The sequence below is a fragment of the Chironomus tepperi genome, unplaced genomic scaffold (genome assembly GCF_022539635.2).
Source record: "Chironomus tepperi strain 1889 unplaced genomic scaffold, CSIRO-AGI_Ctep_v1 contig_354, whole genome shotgun sequence".
NCBI lineage: Eukaryota > Metazoa > Arthropoda > Insecta > Diptera > Chironomidae > Chironomus > Chironomus tepperi.
Window position 1 is genome coordinate 3,819,508 of NW_027226476.1, and position 22,703 is coordinate 3,842,210.

The window sequence follows — 22,703 nt, forward strand, 5'->3', positions numbered from 1 at the left end:
TAATTGTACTGGATTTTGCTGGATATCATTATATTATTTACATTTTTCTGTATCTCAAATTTAGTTCTGTTAAGAGTTTAGTAAGCAAATGTCTATACACTTGTGAACATGCCTTGTTCTCGTTTACTCAAAAACTGATCTTAAATTTGGAATTAATTCAAATAAAATTGCCAAAATAAGTAATAATTTAATGCCTTTAGAGGAAGGCGTGAGGAAGGGGAACTTCCTTGTTCGTTCAATCATACTACCATTGACATAAGAGGATGTGAAAATTCCACCAACAATAAATAAATCCATATGATGAATCTAAGGAGGATATTTAAGAGGATATTCTATTTAAGAGCAGGAACAACATGGCAGTGCCCTCCCTAAGGACACTGAATTTTAGAGTAAGTTAAAGTAAACAGGATTCGATGGACAGGGCATGTCATGTAGAATACTTTTTGAAGCTCCAGTAAGTAAGGTCTTAAAGGCAGACTTTGTATATGGCAAAAGGTGACATGGCACTCATTTAAAGAAGCTGTCGATCGAGTTACTATTGCATTTGGAATCGGGAATTGTGAAACGGTAGCCAGCAATACAGCTAATTTTCGTCGCCATCTAAGGATGGTCATGAATCACATCTGATACGTCCAGTGAAGTAAGCAATGAACTTAGAGCATTCGTAGATGGAGAAGTAGAAGTTCCAAAGATCTATAAACATCTTATAATCAATAAGCATCATCTTGATGTTCCACAATGCAACAATGAAGACGTTTTTGAATTGAACTGAAGATAAGTTTGAACTTGTTAAGCTTTAACTTGAGCTTTTATAGGAAAGCCTCCTAAAGGCTTCAGTCTTGAAAGCTTTGGAATCAAAAGCTTTTTTCATCAAAACTTGAGCTTAAATTAATATTTTTGTAAATTTAATTGTCAGTAACTTATGTTTGAGATTAGGGAACCCAAAGTCTGACTCTGAAGCTGATCAAATGATCCTCTGATATCGATTACTACACCGTTGCCGTCCAAGCAATGTTATGTGTCGGGTTAAATACGCTAAGAATAAAGTAAAAGACTATCCAAACCACCTTGTTTGAACCATGCTACGGACACTCATAACCGTCAAATTTTTAATAATTTTAGTTAATTTTCACCGAATAACAAAGTTTAATTGAACAATTCATATTCATAGATGAACCTTTAGCTTAGATAGATGATTAATAATGTTAAAATAAGACGAAATTATGCAAAAAATTCCAATTTCGACAAAAAGTCGACTGTTTTCAAAAATGTCGACTTTTTTCGACATTGAAATGTCCGTAGCATGTATCGAAGAGTCTGAAGCAAGGACGTAGTCAGGGGAGATGGAGGCATTTGGAGTTCGGGCTGAAATCCTTTTGGAGCTCGATGAAAGCCTCCGAGGATTTGAAAACCGACTTTTTTAATTTTAAATTTTTTGTTTGCTGTAAAAAAATCAAAAAAAGGTTGGCCTAGTAAAGATTTCTGGTTACGCCCTGGTCTGAAGCCCCACACGGATAATGGGTAGGCCAGTTACAAACGACAATTTCCGAAATCAACTTGTACATAGAAAACAACATAGAGGGAAAAGAACATTTCAATGCTAAGAGTAATACTAAATGTTTAGTACTTTCAGGTCTGCAGATATTCACGGAGCCGGTCATATTCAAAAAAAACTTTGGCACTTTTGCAATTTTTAAGTCCGATAAGCTTAATCGTAAGCCAGTGCGAATATAATAAGTGCAATAATACAGGTAACACGTAAGTTTGGCGTGTTGGATACAACGTCTGTTTTTAAAAGTTATTAAATTGCCACGAACGTTTTGCGTGCTCAATTGTATATCTGTTTTAAAATTCATTAAATTGCTAACGATGAAAATGAAAACAAGTAGATGCTGAGCAAAAATGTATGATCGAATTCCGATTCATATTGGTTGCATAACAATTGAGCAGATAGTAAAAAAACAGCAGCAGTAGGAGATTGACCAGAATGAGATAAAGTTGGATAAGATCTGGAGATAAAAGTAGAAGACTTTTAAAAATTATAGCCGATTATTCCAAAACACAATTCGGCATTTTTAATTAAATCGGGTAAATAAGGCTCAGCTTGATTCCTTTAGTGATCCATATAAGCACTGTATCATGCCTTAATAGGACAAGCACATTACTAATCTACCCAAAAATGATATGATGCGAATATTCCCATACAGCATGATCCCCTTCATCACTTACTACGTTCGTCTTATTATAAAATTGACATGATTGACGTAGCTGTTTAATCAAGTGCTGTACTTGCGAAAGTAAAGCGATCGTCAAACGAAGACTCTTTTATTAATAGCTTTTTTCATAAGAGTTGTTCATTCAAATGACTTGCAACTTTTTGGAGCTTGAAAAAAAAATCGTTATTTGGACTTGAAAGTAAGGGTAGATAGGAGTGGTGATGGTCAGGGTGGGGGATGTTTTTGAAAAAAAAGTCAAAATTAATTTTTGGGAATTTCGATTTACATTTTATTGAAAATCTTTTAACATTTGATCAACACTAATGCCCTTCTCCTCTTCCCACTACCCCTTGGTTATGCACCTGATGCAGTATGTTCATCAAAAACAATGACCCAACTCATGATGAAGATCATATTAATCTATGAATTAATAAACAGTGCTAAAATTGAATTAAACGAAGCTTTAAAATTTAAAAAACAGGTTTGAATTAAGAATGAAGCTAATCAGGCTTCCCTTCCAAGATTCCCTAGCTGGCGTGATTCTAACTTGGTGTCAAATTCGCTTCAAATCCAGCACTATGATTAAAGTACTGGGCATGACCGTTTGTTCGTATGTAATCGCCGAACAGTGGTCGTAATATGATCAATTAGTTCGCATTCTATAGCGATTAGTAATCAATAAGTTGCAAGCTGCAACAATTACTGATCATGAAGTGATTGTAAGCTCCACTTGTGACCACTTAACGATTACTGACCGTAACGACCACAACCATCACGATCATTGAACAATTATTAGCAATTTCAATCACTATCAATATCGACTGAGGTCGTTTACGGTCGTCCATGCTGCTTACGGACTCCAGAGTTCAGTGAGGTTTGAAGTGGAGTCCTGCTAACTCTGCAAAAGTAAGGAATTTTGTTTTTGAATAAATTTATTGAACGATAAAACTTGTCGATCATTTCAGTCAACAGCTTGCCATAACTTCAATTGAATTGAGGATATATTCCGTTGTTATTTTTTCTTAACAAAGGCTGAGGTGGAAAAACCCAAGATATGATCAATTTAATTATTTGCTCAAGTGCAGATGACGAAAATTTGCCACGAATTGTTATTTTGTATAAAGCTACAAAAAAAAATGTCAAGTCATACTTGATAATAAACTAACTTAATAATAAAATCTATAAAAAATGTTGTTATATATTCTATGCTTAGTAAATTAAATTGGAATGTAATAAAATTATTAAAATATTAGTGAATTATTGTTCTTTATTCATCCTGTTCCTATATTATTAGAGACATTCCATTTAGAGTCATTTCTATACATAATAGCAATTATCTGGACTATCTTTATTTTTTACAGGAATTCAATACAATATTTGATAAATTTTATATATGCTATGCAAACTTTGAAGCTTTATTCTTATTGAATACCACAAATCGGCTATGATTTTAATCCGGCACCATCAGAGTCACAATAGCCTAGTGACTGATTTTGGATCGATTAACCTATTTGAGCTTTAATATTCTCTCAATTCTAGCAATGATTTCTCATGTAAAAGTTCACAAATTGACAAAATAAGAACTTGAAATTTATGTTCTTGCTGATTATGGCATTTAAAACAATTTCACATTCACACCTAAAAAAATCTTTAGCTATTCACAGATCTTTAAGATCCAGAGCTATGCTTTCTCGCTATCGGGATTTCCCGGGATATCCCGATTCCGAAAAATCCCGGGATCCCGAAAATTTCAAAAGTCGGGATCGGGATTGAAAATTCCAATTTTTAAGGTAATTTTTACATTTTAAATGTCAATTTTTAAAATTTTTTTAGAAAAATTTCAATTTTTTTTTTAAATTTTCACTGAATTTTGTAATATTTTTGCAATTTTAAAGCTATTTGTTAGTTTATCGATTTTCACTGGTAAACTGTACAAAAATCTTCCCTATAGTGGTAAAAAATTAGAATTTTGGTGTTAAAAAGAATTCAATCCCGATCCCAATCATTTTCGGGACTTTCGGGAATTTATCGGGACCGGGATTTCGAGAAAGCATATCCAGAGCTGCGCTAGGGCGATTCGCGTCTAATGATTGTTTAACGAGTGAGGGTGCGCCAGACCACTGCACTCAATAGACCTACAGTTTATAGTGGGATCAGAGCCACATATGATTCGAAACATGCCGAGTCATGAACCCATGATTGCTGGATACAAAAACAATGTACCGAAGTATTAAACCATTCTGCCATCGAGCCACTTCGACCTTCATATTCACACCTAACTTGAGGTTAACTTAGGTCTTTCAAAGACACAGCCTTTTTTAAGGTTTAAGGTGCCTTTGAATATAAAAATAGCAATCTAATAATATCCGCATCTCAATTAGTAACCGGAAATCGCAAATTTATCGCAGTTAATTAGCTTCCGAAATAATTCGATTTAATCTCAAAGTTAAGACTTCCTTTTTTTGCATGATGTGAAAAAGCTGAAAAAATCATCCTTAGGCTTTTAAGATTTGGATCAAGTTCAGCTGCAACAAAGGAACATCTTGTTTTCATATTGGGGACACAAAATTTCCCAATGCTGTACCACTCAGTGATAGAGCCAGCTTGAGGCGGCACCTGTGAGAGGTCATGGACCACAAGTGATCTGACCGACCAGCAAAACTGATTTCTATACTTGACATTTAAGTCACAGCACTCAGTTTGACCACCACCGTTGAATGATGTGAATATTCCTATGAAGCATGATCCGCTTTCATTACTGGATATATCTCGAAAAAATGCTGAGTTGTTGTGTCGACGGAAATTGTATACAGCTATAAAATGGAGCTACGTGCCAAATTGTTGTCATCTTCACTTGAACAAACAATCGAATTGATTATATCTTGGGTTTTTCCATCCCAGTTTTTTTTTATGAAAAACAAAGCTATTAATAAAATAAATAATATCGAACCTGAAGATGATGCTATTCGATGGGATTATGGCAAATTCGAGGATGTAGCAGAATTGATCGAATTGAGGTTTTTTTGTTACCAAATCAGCATTTGGCATGGATTATTGACTAATTTAGAATGACTTAATGGACTTTTCCAACTTTTCCTTCTATTGCAATGTTAATCACCTCCTGCTTTACATTTTGGCGTTAATAATTATTGAGCCAAAAATTATTATGTTAATTCTGAATTAAGCTACAGTCTTTATAATCCCGGATATCATTTGACGTAAAACATGTGGTCTGTGTTCTGACTCAATGTCATGTTTTTATTTGTCAACGATCTGTTTAGTTCTTACAGACGCAACAGAAGCTGTAAGTTTGTTTGCGTATTTAGATCATATATCGAGATAGTAATATTTGAGCAAATATTGATACAGGTAAGAATTTGGAGCATTTAGAATGATCTCGACAGTATGCGAGAGGAGCATATTTGCCTCGAATATCAAAGGATCCACAAGTATTAGCAAGTCTTTAATATCAAATTTGTACTGTTTTATTGTTGCAAAACCTGACTCGTAAGGAAAAAGATTAAGCAAAAACTTCAATAACTTTTACAGGCGGATTCTCAGAACTTGGAGGACTGGAATCCAGAAGATTAACCTTCAAGACATTCATGTCAAGGAAAATATCCAGATGTGCTAAGTCAACAATTTACAAGATAGGTTTGTTCTGTAGTATTGTATGATTCTGAATAATGGGACGAAATTATTTACGATGGGAACGTATATGAGTGGAAAGTTCTTGATAGAATTATTGGACCAGAAAAGGAAAGAGTCTTTTTCCAAATTTCAAGCATTGCTAAATCAGATTTTTAATGAAGCTGATATTAAGTAGTATTTTAATTAAATAGTAGGAAGGATATAAGATCAAAAGGCTCTAACGGTAAGGACTCATTGTTAAAAGACTAAATAAGGCTTAATGTGATAATAAAGTCTGATTTTGTAGATGAAAAAAAATACGAGGATGACCTAGTATTTCTTTGAAAAAGGTTGTTGATAGAGATACTGTTCAACCTAATATTGGCAAAGGATAGCTATCGATAGAACCAGCTACAGATCCCATACTAAGAATGGTCATTTATCACAGTAGAGCTGTTATAGCCAGCGAAGCATGGATAGTGCATTCATGAATACTTATACTTATTTACTTACTTCCTTGGTTGAGGCGCACGTGGACTCATTGTCTCGGGGAGAGAATGTCTTAAGCTGACTCTATCCTTCATGAAGAGTTCTTTTGAATTGCCATGCTGCAAAAAATCTGAAGTAAAACTACAAAAAATGAATTTTCTTTATTTCAAAAAAAAAAAAAATAAAAAAAATACTAATTTACATCCAGATATGCTTATTTTAATATTTTGCTTTTCCTTAAAAATTAATTTTTAATTGTATTTCAGGATTTTTTTGTTAGTGATTACGCAATATATGTGATTTTATGTCTCCCAAGGGTCCATTGGCGCATTTAGAGTACGTCAAAATCAACTAATTATAACGTATTTTTGTCCACTTGGGTTCCACCATGCACGAAACTCACTATTTCACGGTGGACATTGTCAATTCAAACCATCAAAACGAGGCTTTGGCTATTATAGAGTCCGTTGACATAGCAGTCAACATCAATAAATTCTTAAATCCTTAATTTCATGCTTGATTTATGTCAAATAGAAGATTTCAGGATAAATAGTTACATATGAAGCTTAAAATTATCGTAAATGTAAAATAAATTATCAAAAATAAAAACAATTTCAAAATAAAATTAAAAACTAAGTGACTAAAGCCTGAATCCTTAAAAGTTTAAATACAAATAAAATGTATCCAAACTTTGTAAATAATTAAGATAAGCATTTAATGAACACAAAGTTTATTTAAAAAAATTAAAATTTTTTTATATTTATATATATTTAACTAATTTAATTTAAACAAATAAATTTAAAAAAATATTATATAAACAATAAATTTTATTTTTAATAAATGTCTAATTGTTATACTTTTCCTAGATTCACAGTGGATCGTAATAATTATTATTTTTAATTTTTTATTTATTTTTGTCTCAATTTAATTTAAAAAAATTTTGTTTTTTTTTTTGCTTACAAAAATTATTTAGTTTAATAAAAATTGTTTTTGTCATATTTTCATTCAAAACAATTATTAATTTTACATTACTAAATTACATTCTTTCATTTTATGTTTGATTTAAAACCGCTTAGGTTAATATTAAATTCAACTAAATAAAGATAACTAAATATTATTTTAAAATTAAAAGAACTACAATTTAGATATTTTTACTATAATTATTATTTTAATTTCATTTCTTAAGACTCTGGATTTTTAATTAAATTTTACTAATTTATATAAAGTCCTTTAATTTTTAAAATTCAAAAAATTAAATTTAATAAAAATTAAAATTTTAAAATTAAAAAAAAACTTCAAATGAGGATCAAAAAGAAACCCCTGAAAATACGAATAGTATAATAGCCAACTGTATTGTTCGAACCTAGGTACACAACTGAGACAAAACACATGCTCTCCCACTTCGCGTCCTATTTTTTAAGCCACGCCTATTCTCTCATATTTACATATCTTGGTACAGTAAAACCTACTTAAATTTAAATTTAATTATTTTTATTTTATATAAATTTATTAAAATTTTATTATAAAATCGTCCATGCTCGACTGGATGAAAGAGACAGCATCAAGTCACATGACAGACTCTCTCAATTTATGGGTATAAAAGGAGGACCTCGGAACCTTGGAAATTCAGTTTTTGGAATTCATTTCCAGACTTCTCCTAGAAATAGTAAAGAAGTGTAAAACAAGTGAAAACCAAATAAAAAAAAGGAAGTAAAACGAAAATGAGGAAATCATTTTTAATTTTGCTGTTCCTTATTGGAACAGCAGTCGCCTTCGGGCCCAAATCCGAATCTTCATGTGAAGAAAACACTAACAAAGAGATTGTATGCTCTGATGAAGTGTTGGAAATCATTAAGAAGGAAAATCCAAATGCTCAACCTCCTCCGAAGAAGAAGATCGCCGATATTGAAACCACTGTAGCGCCACCTGAGAGACCAGGCAGGCCCGAAAGACCTGAGAGACCGGAAGGTACGCCTGAAAATCCAGGCCAGCCAGAGGGTCCTGAAGGTCCACTCGACGGTGGTGACGATTATGAATATGGCGATGATTACTATGATGAATACTATGATGATGAGTACTACGATGACTATTAGTGAGTACAACATGATTTATTCAATTTATAATCAGAAATTAAATTGCAATTCTTTTAATTTGCCTTACAGTGAAGAGTAAGTATTAGGTTTTACTTTAAACAGTCTCGAAAGAGACATCAGAGCATAAAAGGCATCAGAGCCTTTTATTATTAATTCTTATGCAATTATACCTTATTAATTTATGAATTTACAGTGACGAGTACGAGTACGAGTATGACTACGAATACGAGGATGAGGTGAGTATTATTAGAAATTTGGATAGAATCTTTCCAGTTTATCTGCTTAAGGACTATTGTACTTAGCAATCTATTTCATTCCAATTGGAATTAAAACCTAAAATGCTGAAATACTCAGTAAAAAAAGCTTAAAAATTGAGAAATTCCGCACTTTTTGTTAGAGTTGGCAAAGAGTTGCCAATATTAATGAAAGCTCCACAGGTGTTATCTGCGGATGACGGTAACCTCAGAAGGGGTTCACCTGTCGAAGCCGCAATCCGGCTAGCTTACAACTTTGTTTTTGGCTATAAATTCATTATATGATTTATAAAGTAATCGAGTAACTTACTTACTAAAACCATGTTCCTATGTAGAGCTTAGATTAAAACAAAAGAATTTCAATCTGACTATGTTGATGGCTATGTCATCTAGTTTGAGCAAATTCTCACTGTTCTGCACCAAGAAGCTTTTAAAGCTCCTGGTCGCCGTTTCACTTGTAGATTCCAACGACGGTGTAGATCACGACTTAACTTTACCTCATGACGTTACGTTAGTGTTACGTCAGCCACAAAAATATTTTTTTTTTTTTTTTTTTTTTATAATTGATACTTTATTGTAATTTTAGTTTAACACTATTTTTACATAATATATATATATATATATATTTATACAACGAGTGAGAAATGAAACGACTTAGGAAATGACTTAGTCACACCACAACTGCTTAATATATAGATGTTCTCTTAATTTCGATTTAAAAATGTTTAGACTGACAAATTTCTTGATTTCAATTGGTATAGAATTAAATTCAGCAAAAGCCCTAACAAAAAAATTTTGCGCTCCAAGAACGGTTGCTGTTTTAGAAATTAGAATATTATTCGAATTTCTTGTTCTTCTCTCGTGTCTTTCATGCATATATTGAATTGTAAAGTTTACTTTAGCCGTACCGTTAATCATTTTAACTGTAAGAATTGATGAAGATAATTTACACAAAGCTGATACTGGTAGTATCTTTTCGGAGTACAACTCAGTTTTACTGCATAATCGGTCTTTACAGAATACAATTCGAAGCGACTTCCTTTGTATTATTTCATAAGGCTACATGATAAATTAAGGGTTTTCAATCCCGGAATAAAAAGTACTGAACAGCCGAGAATCAATCTCGGAATCACATACAATTCAATCCCAGAATTGAAAACCCTATTTCAGTGGTGTGCAACCTTTTATTCTCCTAAGCACATCTTAGTCATAAGTCTCGACCGAAATCGGACACAAAATACGTTTCATAACATTTTTATACTTTTTGATGGCAAACTAGTGCCGCTAGTGTATCTAGGGCAGTGACTAGTGTGCCGTGGCGCACAGGTTGCCCATCTCTGCCCTCGACAAAATTTTGAATTATTTTACCGATAATTATTTCAAAAAATTTTTGACCGTTATTTTCCACGGAGTTTTTGGTTCCTTCAAGAGAAAATACAATTCATTGTAAATAATTTTGAATTTTTGAAAACCGTAAGAAAATTTATACTACAAAAAACCTTTAGATTCCACTAGCTAGGAACAACATTTAGTTACTGATGGAAAAGTGTTACGAGTTACTTGACCTTACTTACTTACTTACTTCGCTGGCCGTACAGATCAACTGTGATTCATGGCCTCTCGCAGATGTCGCCTATAACTGGTTCTATCGCCGGTTTCCGCCTGCCAATTGCCAAAACCAAATGCAATGCTGTCTCTATCGACAGCTTCCTTCCAGGAGTTTTTCAGTCTACCTCGAGCTCTCTTACCATCCATAAAGTCTGATTTAAAGACTTTATTTAGTGGAGCTTCTACATGTCTTCTAATAACATGTTCAGTCCATCGGAGCCTGTTTACTTTGACTCTTTTTGTGATATCAGCCTCTCCATACAGCTGATACAGTTCCGCATTACTTCTACATTACTTGACCACTCTTATTATATTGTCGTTTAATTGGATCATCATCATTCAGATGTTTGGTTGTAAACCTTACTATTCCTTTTCCGACTTAAGGGTTGTACCTTCAGTCAGAGTTGCTTAGAAAGATATAGAGCCCAAACAGGGAATACCAAAAGAAGGTATGCACTTGACATTTAGTCGATCGGAATCAGATATTGACTTCCCAAATTCCTGTCCAGGTTCCAACCATGATAAATTTTCATAATTTGTCACAAAACAGTAACTTACTATAAACAATTTTGGAAGAAGCTGTGACATCAAATAATACGTATTTATTTATAAAATAGTCAACAACAGCCGGTGTTAAGCCAACAGGAAAGAAAGGAAAGGAAAACAAAGGCAATACTGAGCCTGATGAAGAAGAAACGATCGAAGAAGTCATAGAAGATGAGACAGAAACATCAGAAGAAGATGATGGTGAATCTGATGAAATCATTAAGAAGAAAAAGAAGGGAAAGAAACCAGGTGATGATGAAGTTGAACCAGAAGAAGAAGGTGAAAGTAGCTCAGAATCAAGTTCAAGTGAAGAACCAAAACCAGCTCCACAACCAGGACCAGGACCAGGACCAAAACCAAAATGTGATGATGCAATGAAACAAAAGGCTGCAGCTGAATGCGATAAAGAAAAAGGAAAGTTTAATGCACAAACATGTGATTGCGAAAAGCCTGATAAGGAAACACAACCTGCTGATTCCGATGAAAAATCAGGATCATCTGAAAGCGACGATGATAAATCTGATGAGAAACCAGTTCCAGGACCAGAACCACATCCTCATCCACAGCCAGGACCAGGACCAAAACCAACATGTGATGATGCAATGAAACAAAAGGCTGCAGCTGAATGCGATAAAGAAAAAGGAAAGTTTAATGCACAAACATGTGATTGCGAAAAGCCTGATAAGGAAACACAACCTGCTGATTCCGATGAAAAATCAGGATCATCTGAAACCGATGATGATAAATCTGATGAAAAACAAACTCCAGTACCAGAACCATCACGACATACAGAAAAACCAAGTCGAGGACATCCAGAAAAACCAAGTCATGGACATCCAGAAAAACCAGGTCATGGACATCCAGAAAAACCAGGTCATGGACATCCAGAAAAACCAGGGCATGGACATCCAGAAAAACCAGGTCATGGACATCCAGAAAAACCAAGTCAAGAACATCCAGAAAAACCAGGTCATGGACATCCAGAAAAACCAGGTCATGGACATCCAGAAAAACCAGGTCATGGACATCCAGAAAAACCAAGTCATGGACATCCAGAAAAACCAGGTCATGGACATCCAGAAAAACCAGGTCATGGACATCCAGAAAAACCAGGTCATGGACATCCAGAAAAGCCAGGTCATGGACATCCAGAAAAACCAGGTCATGGACATCCAGAAAAACCAAGTCATGGGCATCCAGAAAAACCAGGTCATGGACATCCAGAAAAACCAGGTCATGGACATCCAGAAAAACCAGGTCATGGACATCCAGAAAAACCAAGTCATGGACATCCAGAAAAACCAGGTCATGGACATCCAGAAAAACCAGGTCATGGACATCCAGAAAAACCAAGTCATGGACATCCAGAAAAACCAAGTCACGGACGTCCAGAAAAACCAAGTCACGGACGTCCAGAAAAACCAAGTCATGGACATCCAGAAAAACCAAGTCGAGGACATCCAGAGAAACCAGGTCATGGACATCCAGAAAAACCAGGTCATGGACATCCAGAAAAACCAGGTCATGGACATCCAGAAAAACCAAGTCATGGACATCCAGAAAAACCAGGTGGTAAACCAGCCAAACCTAACGGGTCAAAACCAGAAAAATGTGGCAGTAGAATGAGAAAGACAGAGGCCGCAAAATGTGCAAAGAAACACGGAAGTTTCAACAACAAAAACTGCAAATGCGTATCGAAAAAGCACGGACCTAAACCTCATGGATCTAAACCACATGGACATAAACCTCATGGATCTAAACCACATGGACATAAACCTCAAGGATCTAAACCACCTGGACATAAACCTCATGGATCCAAACCACATGGATCCAAACCACATGGACATAAACCTCATGGATCCAAACCAAAACCAAGTAAACCAGAAAGATGTGGAAGCGCAATGAGAAGAAGTGAAGAATCTAAATGCGCAAAGAAAAAAGGTAGATTCAATGCCAACAGATGTAGATGTACCTCTGCTGACAAACCAAGCTCTCCACGTTCAAGCAAACCAAAATCTTCAAGACCAGGATCAGACAAGCCAAGAACCGACAAGCCAGGATCTGACAAGCCAAGAACCGACAAGCCAGGATCTGATAAGCCAAGAACTGACAAGCCAAAATCAAGCAAGCCAGGATCAAGCAAACCAAGAACTGATAAGCCAAGAACTGACAAACCTAAGTCTGACAAGAAATGCGCTGGTTCAATGAAACGTAAAGCAGAAGCTGCTTGCGCTAAACGTAAGGGTAGATTCAATGCCAACAGATGTAGATGTACCTCTGCTGACAAACCAAGCTCTCCACGTTCAAGCAAACCAAAATCTTCAAGACCAGGATCAGACAAGCCAAGAACCGACAAGCCAGGATCAGACAAGCCAAGAACCGACAAGCCAGGATCTGACAAGCCAAGAACCGACAAGCCAGGATCTGATAAGCCAAGAACTGACAAGCCAAAATCAAGCAAGCCAGGATCAAGCAAACCAAGAACTGATAAGCCAAGAACTGACAAACCTAAGTCTGACAAGAAATGCGCTGGTTCAATGAAACGTAAAGCAGAAGCTGCTTGCGCTAAACGTAAGGGTAGATTCAATGCCAACAGATGTAGATGTACCTCTGCTGACAAACCAAGCTCTCCACGTTCAAGCAAACCAAAATCTTCAAGACCAGGATCAGACAAGCCAAGAACCGACAAGCCAGGATCAGACAAGCCAAGAACCGACAAGCCAGGATCAGACAAGCCAAGAACCGACAAGCCAGGATCTGACAAGCCAAGAACCGACAAGCCAGGATCTGATAAGCCAAGAACTGACAAGCCAGGATCAGACAAGCCAAGAACCGACAAGCCAGGATCTGACAAGCCAAGAACCGACAAGCCAAGAACCGACAAGCCAGGATCTGATAAGCCAAGAACTGACAAGCCAAAATCAAGCAAGCCAGGATCAAGCAAACCAAGAACTGATAAGCCAAGAACTGACAAACCTAAGTCTGACAAGAAATGCGCTGGTTCAATGAAACGTAAAGCAGAAGCTGCTTGCGCTAAACGTAAGGGTAGATTCAATGCCAACAGATGTAGATGTACCTCTGCTGACAAACCAAGCTCTCCACGTTCAAGCAAACCAAAATCTTCAAGACCAGGATCAGACAAGCCAAGAACCGACAAGCCAGGATCAGACAAGCCAAGAACCGACAAGCCAGGATCTGACAAGCCAAGAACCGACAAGCCAGGATCTGATAAGCCAAGAACTGACAAGCCAAAATCAAGCAAGCCAGGATCAAGCAAACCAAGAACTGATAAGCCAAGAACTGACAAACCTAAGTCTGACAAGAAATGCGCTGGTTCAATGAAACGTAAAGCAGAAGCTGCTTGCGCTAAACGTAAGGGTAGATTCAATGCCAACAGATGTAGATGTACCTCTGCTGACAAACCAAGCTCTCCACGTTCAAGCAAACCAAAATCTTCAAGACCAGGATCAGACAAGCCAAGAACCGACAAGCCAGGATCAGACAAGCCAAGAACCGACAAGCCAGGATCTGACAAGCCAAGAACCGACAAGCCAGGATCTGATAAGCCAAGAACTGACAAGCCAAAATCAAGCAAGCCAGGATCAAGCAAACCAAGAACTGATAAGCCAAGAACTGACAAACCTAAGTCTGACAAGAAATGCGCTGGTTCAATGAAACGTAAAGCAGAAGCTGCTTGCGCTAAACGTAAGGGTAGATTCAATGCCAACAGATGTAGATGTACCTCTGCTGACAAACCAAGCTCTCCACGTTCAAGCAAACCAAAATCTTCAAGACCAGGATCAGACAAGCCAAGAACCGACAAGCCAGGATCAGACAAGCCAAGAACCGACAAGCCAGGATCTGACAAGCCAAGAACCGACAAGCCAGGATCTGATAAGCCAAGAACTGACAAGCCAAAATCAAGCAAGCCAGGATCAAGCAAACCAAGAACTGATAAGCCAAGAACTGACAAACCTAAGTCTGACAAGAAATGCGCTGGTTCAATGAAACGTAAAGCAGAAGCTGCTTGCGCTAAACGTAAGGGTAGATTCAATGCCAACAGATGTAGATGTACCTCTGCTGACAAACCAAGCTCTCCACGTTCAAGCAAACCAAAATCTTCAAGACCAGGATCAGACAAGCCAAGAACCGACAAGCCAGGATCAGACAAGCCAAGAACCGACAAGCCAGGATCTGACAAGCCAAGAACCGACAAGCCAGGATCTGATAAGCCAAGAACTGACAAGCCAAAATCAAGCAAGCCAGGATCAAGCAAACCAAGAACTGATAAGCCAAGAACTGACAAACCTAAGTCTGACAAGAAATGCGCTGGTTCAATGAAACGTAAAGCAGAAGCTGCTTGCGCTAAACGTAAGGGTAGATTCAATGCCAACAGATGTAGATGTACCTCTGCTGACAAACCAAGCTCTCCACGTTCAAGCAAACCAAAATCTTCAAGACCAGGATCAGACAAGCCAAGAACCGACAAGCCAGGATCAGACAAGCCAAGAACCGACAAGCCAGGATCTGACAAGCCAAGAACCGACAAGCCAGGATCTGATAAGCCAAGAACTGACAAGCCAAAATCAAGCAAGCCAGGATCAAGCAAACCAAGAACTGATAAGCCAAGAACTGACAAACCTAAGTCTGACAAGAAATGCGCTGGTTCAATGAAACGTAAAGCAGAAGCTGCTTGCGCTAAACGTAAGGGTAGATTCAATGCCAACAGATGTAGATGTACCTCTGCTGACAAACCAAGCTCTCCACGTTCAAGCAAACCAAAATCTTCAAGACCAGGATCAGACAAGCCAAGAACCGACAAGCCAGGATCAGACAAGCCAAGAACCGACAAGCCAGGATCTGACAAGCCAAGAACCGACAAGCCAGGATCTGATAAGCCAAGAACTGACAAGCCAAAATCAAGCAAGCCAGGATCAAGCAAACCAAGAACTGATAAGCCAAGAACTGACAAACCTAAGTCTGACAAGAAATGCGCTGGTTCAATGAAACGTAAAGCAGAAGCTGCTTGCGCTAAACGTAAGGGTAGATTCAATGCCAACAGATGTAGATGTACCTCTGCTGACAAACCAAGCTCTCCACGTTCAAGCAAACCAAAATCTTCAAGACCAGGATCAGACAAGCCAAGAACCGACAAGCCAGGATCAGACAAGCCAAGAACCGACAAGCCAGGATCTGACAAGCCAAGAACCGACAAGCCAGGATCTGATAAGCCAAGAACTGACAAGCCAAAATCAAGCAAGCCAGGATCAAGCAAACCAAGAACTGATAAGCCAAGAACTGACAAACCTAAGTCTGACAAGAAATGCGCTGGTTCAATGAAACGTAAAGCAGAAGCTGCTTGCGCTAAACGTAAGGGTAGATTCAATGCCAACAGATGTAGATGTACCTCTGCTGACAAACCAAGCTCTCCACGTTCAAGCAAACCAAAATCTTCAAGACCAGGATCAGACAAGCCAAGAACCGACAAGCCAGGATCAGACAAGCCAAGAACCGACAAGCCAGGATCTGACAAGCCAAGAACCGACAAGCCAGGATCTGATAAGCCAAGAACTGACAAGCCAAAATCAAGCAAGCCAGGATCAAGCAAACCAAGAACTGATAAGCCAAGAACTGACAAACCTAAGTCTGACAAGAAATGCGCTGGTTCAATGAAACGTAAAGCAGAAGCTGCTTGCGCTAAACGTAAGGGTAGATTCAATGCCAACAGATGTAGATGTACCTCTGCTGACAAACCAAGCTCTCCACGTTCAAGCAAACCAAAATCTTCAAGACCAGGATCAGACAAGCCAAGAACCGACAAGCCAGGATCAGACAAGCCAAGAACCGACAAGCCAGGATCTGACAAGCCAAGAACCGACAAGCCAGGATCTGATAAGCCAAGAACTGACAAGCCAAAATCAAGCAAGCCAGGATCAAGCAAACCAAGAACTGATAAGCCAAGAACTGACAAACCTAAGTCTGACAAGAAATGCGCTGGTTCAATGAAACGTAAAGCAGAAGCTGCTTGCGCTAAACGTAAGGGTAGATTCAATGCCAACAGATGTAGATGTACCTCTGCTGACAAACCAAGCTCTCCACGTTCAAGCAAACCAAAATCTTCAAGACCAGGATCAGACAAGCCAAGAACCGACAAGCCAGGATCAGACAAGCCAAGAACCGACAAGCCAGGATCTGACAAGCCAAGAACCGACAAGCCAGGATCTGATAAGCCAAGAACTGACAAGCCAAAATCAAGCAAGCCAGGATCAAGCAAACCAAGAACTGATAAGCCAAGAACTGACAAACCTAAGTCTGACAAGAAATGCGCTGGTTCAATGAAACGTAAAGCAGAAGCTGCTTGCGCTAAACGTAAGGGTAGATTCAATGCCAACAGATGTAGATGTACCTCTGCTGACAAACCAAGCTCTCCACGTTCAAGCAAACCAAAATCTTCAAGACCAGGATCAGACAAGCCAAGAACCGACAAGCCAGGATCAGACAAGCCAAGAACCGACAAGCCAGGATCTGACAAGCCAAGAACCGACAAGCCAGGATCTGATAAGCCAAGAACTGACAAGCCAAAATCAAGCAAGCCAGGATCAAGCAAACCAAGAACTGATAAGCCAAGAACTGACAAACCTAAGTCTGACAAGAAATGCGCTGGTTCAATGAAACGTAAAGCAGAAGCTGCTTGCGCTAAACGTAAGGGTAGATTCAATGCCAACAGATGTAGATGTACCTCTGCTGACAAACCAAGCTCTCCACGTTCAAGCAAACCAAAATCTTCAAGACCAGGATCAGACAAGCCAAGAACCGACAAGCCAGGATCAGAGCCAAGAACCGACAAGCCAGGATCTGACAAGCCCGACAAGCCAGGATCTGATCTGATAAGCCAAGAACTGACAAGCCAAAATCAAGCAAGCCAGGATCAAGCAAACCAAGAACTGATAAGCCAAGAACTGACAAACCTAAGTCTGACAAGAAATGCGCTGGTTCAATGAAACGTAAAGCAGAAGCTGCTTGCGCTAAACGTAAGGGTAGATTCAATGCCAACAGATGTAGATGTACCTCTGCTGACAAACCAAGCTCTCCACGTTCAAGCAAACCAAAATCTTCAAGACCAGGATCAGACAAGCCAAGAACCGACAAGCCAGGATCAGACAAGCCAAGAACCGACAAGCCAGGATCTGACAAGCCAAGAACCGACAAGCCAGGATCTGATAAGCCAAGAACTGACAAGCCAAAATCAAGCAAGCCAGGATCAAGCAAACCAAGAACTGATAAGCCAAGAACTGACAAACCTAAGTCTGACAAGAAATGCGCTGGTTCAATGAAACGTAAAGCAGAAGCTGCTTGCGCTAAACGTAAGGGTAGATTCAATGCCAACAGATGTAGATGTACCTCTGCTGACAAACCAAGCTCTCCACGTTCAAGCAAACCAAAATCTTCAAGACCAGGATCAGACAAGCCAAGAACCGACAAGCCAGGATCAGACAAGCCAAGAACCGACAAGCCAGGATCTGACAAGCCAAGAACCGACAAGCCAGGATCTGATAAGCCAAGAACTGACAAGCCAAAATCAAGCAAGCCAGGATCAAGCAAACCAAGAACTGATAAGCCAAGAACTGACAAACCTAAGTCTGACAAGAAATGCGCTGGTTCAATGAAACGTAAAGCAGAAGCTGCTTGCGCTAAACGTAAGGGTAGATTCAATGCCAACAGATGTAGATGTACCTCTGCTGACAAACCAAGCTCTCCACGTTCAAGCAAACCAAAATCTTCAAGACCAGGATCAGACAAGCCAAGAACCGACAAGCCAGGATCAGACAAGCCAAGAACCGACAAGCCAGGATCTGACAAGCCAAGAACCGACAAGCCAGGATCTGATAAGCCAAGAACTGACAAGCCAAAATCAAGCAAGCCAGGATCAAGCAAACCAAGAACTGATAAGCCAAGAACTGACAAACCTAAGTCTGACAAGAAATGCGCTGGTTCAATGAAACGTAAAGCAGAAGCTGCTTGCGCTAAACGTAAGGGTAGATTCAATGCCAACAGATGTAGATGTACCTCTGCTGACAAACCAAGCTCTCCACGTTCAAGCAAACCAAAATCTTCAAGACCAGGATCAGACAAGCCAAGAACCGACAAGCCAGGATCAGACAAGCCAAGAACCGACAAGCCAGGATCTGACAAGCCAAGAACCGACAAGCCAGGATCTGATAAGCCAAGAACTGACAAGCCAAAATCAAGCAAGCCAGGATCAAGCAAACCAAGAACTGATAAGCCAAGAACTGACAAACCTAAGTCTGACAAGAAATGCGCTGGTTCAATGAAACGTAAAGCAGAAGCTGCTTGCGCTAAACGTAAGGGTAGATTCAATGCCAACAGATGTAGATGTACCTCTGCTGACAAACCAAGCTCTCCACGTTCAAGCAAACCAAAATCTTCAAGACAAGCCAGGATCAGACAAGCCAAGAACCGACAAGCCAGGATCTGACAAGCCAAGAACCGACAAGCCAGGATCTGACAAGCCAAGAACTGACAAGCCAAAATCAAGCAAGCCAGGATCAAGCAAACCAAGAACTGATAAGCCAAGAACTGACAAACCTAAGTCTGACAAGAAATGCGCTGGTTCAATGAAACGTAAAGCAGAAGCTGCTTGCGCTAAACGTAAGGGTAGATTCAATGCCAACAGATGTAGATGTACCTCTGCTGACAAACCAAGCTCTCCACGTTCAAGCAAACCAAAATCTTCAAGACCAGGATCAGACAAGCCAAGAACCGACAAGCCAGGATCAGACAAGCCAAGAACCGACAAGCCAGGATCTGACAAGCCAAGAACCGACAAGCCAGGATCTGATAAGCCAAGAACTGACAAGCCAAAATCAAGCAAGCCAGGATCAAGCAAACCAAGAACTGATAAGCCAAGAACTGACAAACCTAAGTCTGACAAGAAATGCGCTGGTTCAATGAAACGTAAAGCAGAAGCTGCTTGCGCTAAACGTAAGGGTAGATTCAATGCCAACAGATGTAGATGTACCTCTGCTGACAAACCAAGCTCTCCACGTTCAAGCAAACCAAAATCTTCAAGACCAGGATCAGACAAGCCAAGAACCGACAAGCCAGGATCAGACAAGCCAAGAACCGACAAGCCAGGATCTGACAAGCCAAGAACCGACAAGCCAAGAACTGACAAACCAAGATCTGATAAGCCAAGAACTGACAAGCCAAAATCAAGCAAGCCAGGATCAAGCAAACCAAGAACTGATAAGCCAAGAACTGACAAACCTAAGTCTGACAAGAAATGCGCTGGTTCAATGAAACGTAAAGCAGAAGCTGCTTGCGCTAAACGTAAGGGTAGATTCAATGCCAACAGATGTAGATGTACCTCTGCTGACAAACCAAGCTCTCCACGTTCAAGCAAACCAAAATCTTCAAGACCAGGATCAGACAAGCCAAGAACCGACAAGCCAGGATCAGACAAGCCAAGAACCGACAAGCCAGGATCTGACAAGCCAAGAACTGACAAGCCAAAATCAAGCAAGCCAGGATCAAGCAAACCAAGAACTGATAAGCCAAGAACTGACAAACCTAAGTCTGACAAGAAATGCGCTGGTTCAATGAAACGTAAAGCAGAAGCTGCTTGCGCTAAACGTAAGGGTAGATTCAATGCCAACAGATGTAGATGTACCTCTGCTGACAAACCAAGCTCTCCACGTTCAAGCAAACCAAAATCTTCAAGACCAGGATCAGACAAGCCAAGAACCGACAAGCCAGGATCAGACAAGCCAAGAACCGACAAGCCAGGATCTGACAAGCCAAGAACCGACAAGCCAGGATCTGATAAGCCAAGAACTGACAAGCCAAAATCAAGCAAGCCAGGATCAAGCAAACCAAGAACTGATAAGCCAAGAACTGACAAACCTAAGTCTGACAAGAAATGCGCTGGTTCAATGAAACGTAAAGCAGAAGCTGCTTGCGCTAAACGTAAGGGTAGATTCAATGCCAACAGATGTAGATGTACCTCTGCTGACAAACCAAGCTCTCCACGTTCAAGCAAACCAAAATCTTCAAGACCAGGATCAGACAAGCCAAGAACCGACAAGCCAGGATCAGACAAGCCAAGAACCGACAAGCCAGGATCTGATAAGCCAAGAACTGACAAGCCAAAATCAAGCAAGCCAGGATCAAGCAAACCAAGAACTGATAAGCCAAGAACTGACAAACCTAAGTCTGACAAGAAATGCGCTGGTTCAATGAAACGTAAAGCAGAAGCTGCTTGCGCTAAACGTAAGGGTAGATTCAATGCCAACAGATGTAGATGTACCTCTGCTGACAAACCAAGCTCTCCACGTTCAAGCAAACCAAAATCTTCAAGACCAGGATCAGACAAGCCAAGAACCGACAAGCCAGGATCAGACAAGCCAAGAACTGACAAGCCAGGATCTGACAAGCCAAGAACCGACAAGCCAGGATCTGATAAGCCAAGAACTGACAAGCCAAAATCAAGCAAGCCAGGATCAAGCAAACCAAGAACTGATAAGCCAAGAACTGACAAACCTAAGTCTGACAAGAAATGCGCTGGTTCAATGAAACGTAAAGCAGAAGCTGCTTGCGCTAAACGTAAGGGTAGATTCAATGCCAACAGATGTAGATGTACCTCTGCTGACAAACCAAGCTCTCCACGTTCAAGCAAACCAAAATCTTCAAGACCAGGATCAGACAAGCCAAGAACCGACAAGCCAGGATCAGACAAGCCAAGAACCGACAAGCCAGGATCTGACAAGCCAAGAACTGACAAGCCAAAATCTTCAAGCCAAGAACTGACAAGCCAAAATCAAGCAAGCCAGGATCAAGCAAACCAAGAACTGATAAGCCAAGAACTGACAAACCTAAGTCTGACAAGAAATGCGCTGGTTCAATGAAACGTAAAGCAGAAGCTGCTTGCGCTAAACGTAAGGGTAGATTCAATGCCAACAGATGTAGATGTACCTCTGCTGACAAACCAAGCTCTCCACGTTCAAGCAAACCAAAATCTTCAAGACCAAGACAACAAGAACCGACAACCAAGGATCAGACAAGCCAGGATCAGACAAGCCAAGAACTGACAAGCCAAGAACTGACAAGCCAGGATCTGACAAGCCAAGAACTGACAAGCCAAAATCAAGCAAGCCAGGATCAAGCAAACCAAGAACTGATAAGCCAAGAACTGACAAACCTAAGTCTGACAAGAAATGCGCTGGTTCAATGAAACGTAAAGCAGAAGCTGCTTGCGCTAAACGTAAGGGTAGATTCAATGCCAACAGATGTAGATGTACCTCTGCTGACAAACCAAGCTCTCCACGTTCAAGCAAACCAAAATCTTCAAGACCAGGATCAGACAAGCCAAGAACTGACAAGCCAAGAACCGACAAGCCAGGATCTGATAAGCCAAGAACCGACAAGCCAGGATCAGACAAGCCAAGAACTGACAAGCCAAGAACCGACAAGCCAGGATCTGATAAGCCAAGAACTGACAAACCTAAGTCTGACAAGAAATGCGCTGGTTCAATGAAACGTAAAGCAGAAGCTGCTTGCGCTAAACGTAAGGGTAGATTCAATGCCAACAGATGTAGATGTACCTCTGCTGACAAACCAAGCTCTCCACGTTCAAGCAAACCAAAATCTTCAAGACCAGGATCAGACAAGCCAAGAACCGACAAGCCAGGATCAGACAAGCCAAGAACCGACAAGCCAGGATCTGACAAGCCAGGAGCCAAGATCTGACAAGCCAAAATCTGAAGCAAGCCAAAATCAAGCAAACCAAGAACTGATAAGCCAAGAACTGACAAACCTAAGTCTGACAAGAAATGCGCTGGTTCAATGAA

The 22,703-nt window shown here is 39.5% G+C and overlaps 2 protein-coding genes across 2 annotated transcripts; both read left to right on the forward strand.

Moving 5' to 3' along the window:
• The first annotated feature begins 7,980 nt into the window (after positions 1-7,980).
• On the forward strand, positions 7,981-18,170 carry LOC139094455 (serine/arginine repetitive matrix protein 2-like). Its single transcript, XM_070645489.1, has 6 exons — positions 7,981-8,427; positions 8,498-8,503; positions 8,622-8,664; positions 10,908-17,211; positions 17,276-17,479; positions 17,938-18,170. Exons 1-6 carry the CDS (start codon positions 8,057-8,059, stop codon positions 18,168-18,170), a joined length of 7,161 nt encoding a protein of 2,386 aa, XP_070501590.1. The 5' UTR covers positions 7,981-8,056.
• LOC139094456 (adhesive plaque matrix protein-like) lies at positions 18,167-22,602 on the forward strand. The gene is made up of 3 exons (XM_070645491.1): positions 18,167-19,205; positions 19,270-21,677; positions 21,862-22,602. Exons 1-3 carry the CDS (start codon positions 18,167-18,169, stop codon positions 22,600-22,602), a joined length of 4,188 nt encoding a protein of 1,395 aa, XP_070501592.1.
• The last annotated feature ends 101 nt before the right edge of the window (positions 22,603-22,703 follow it).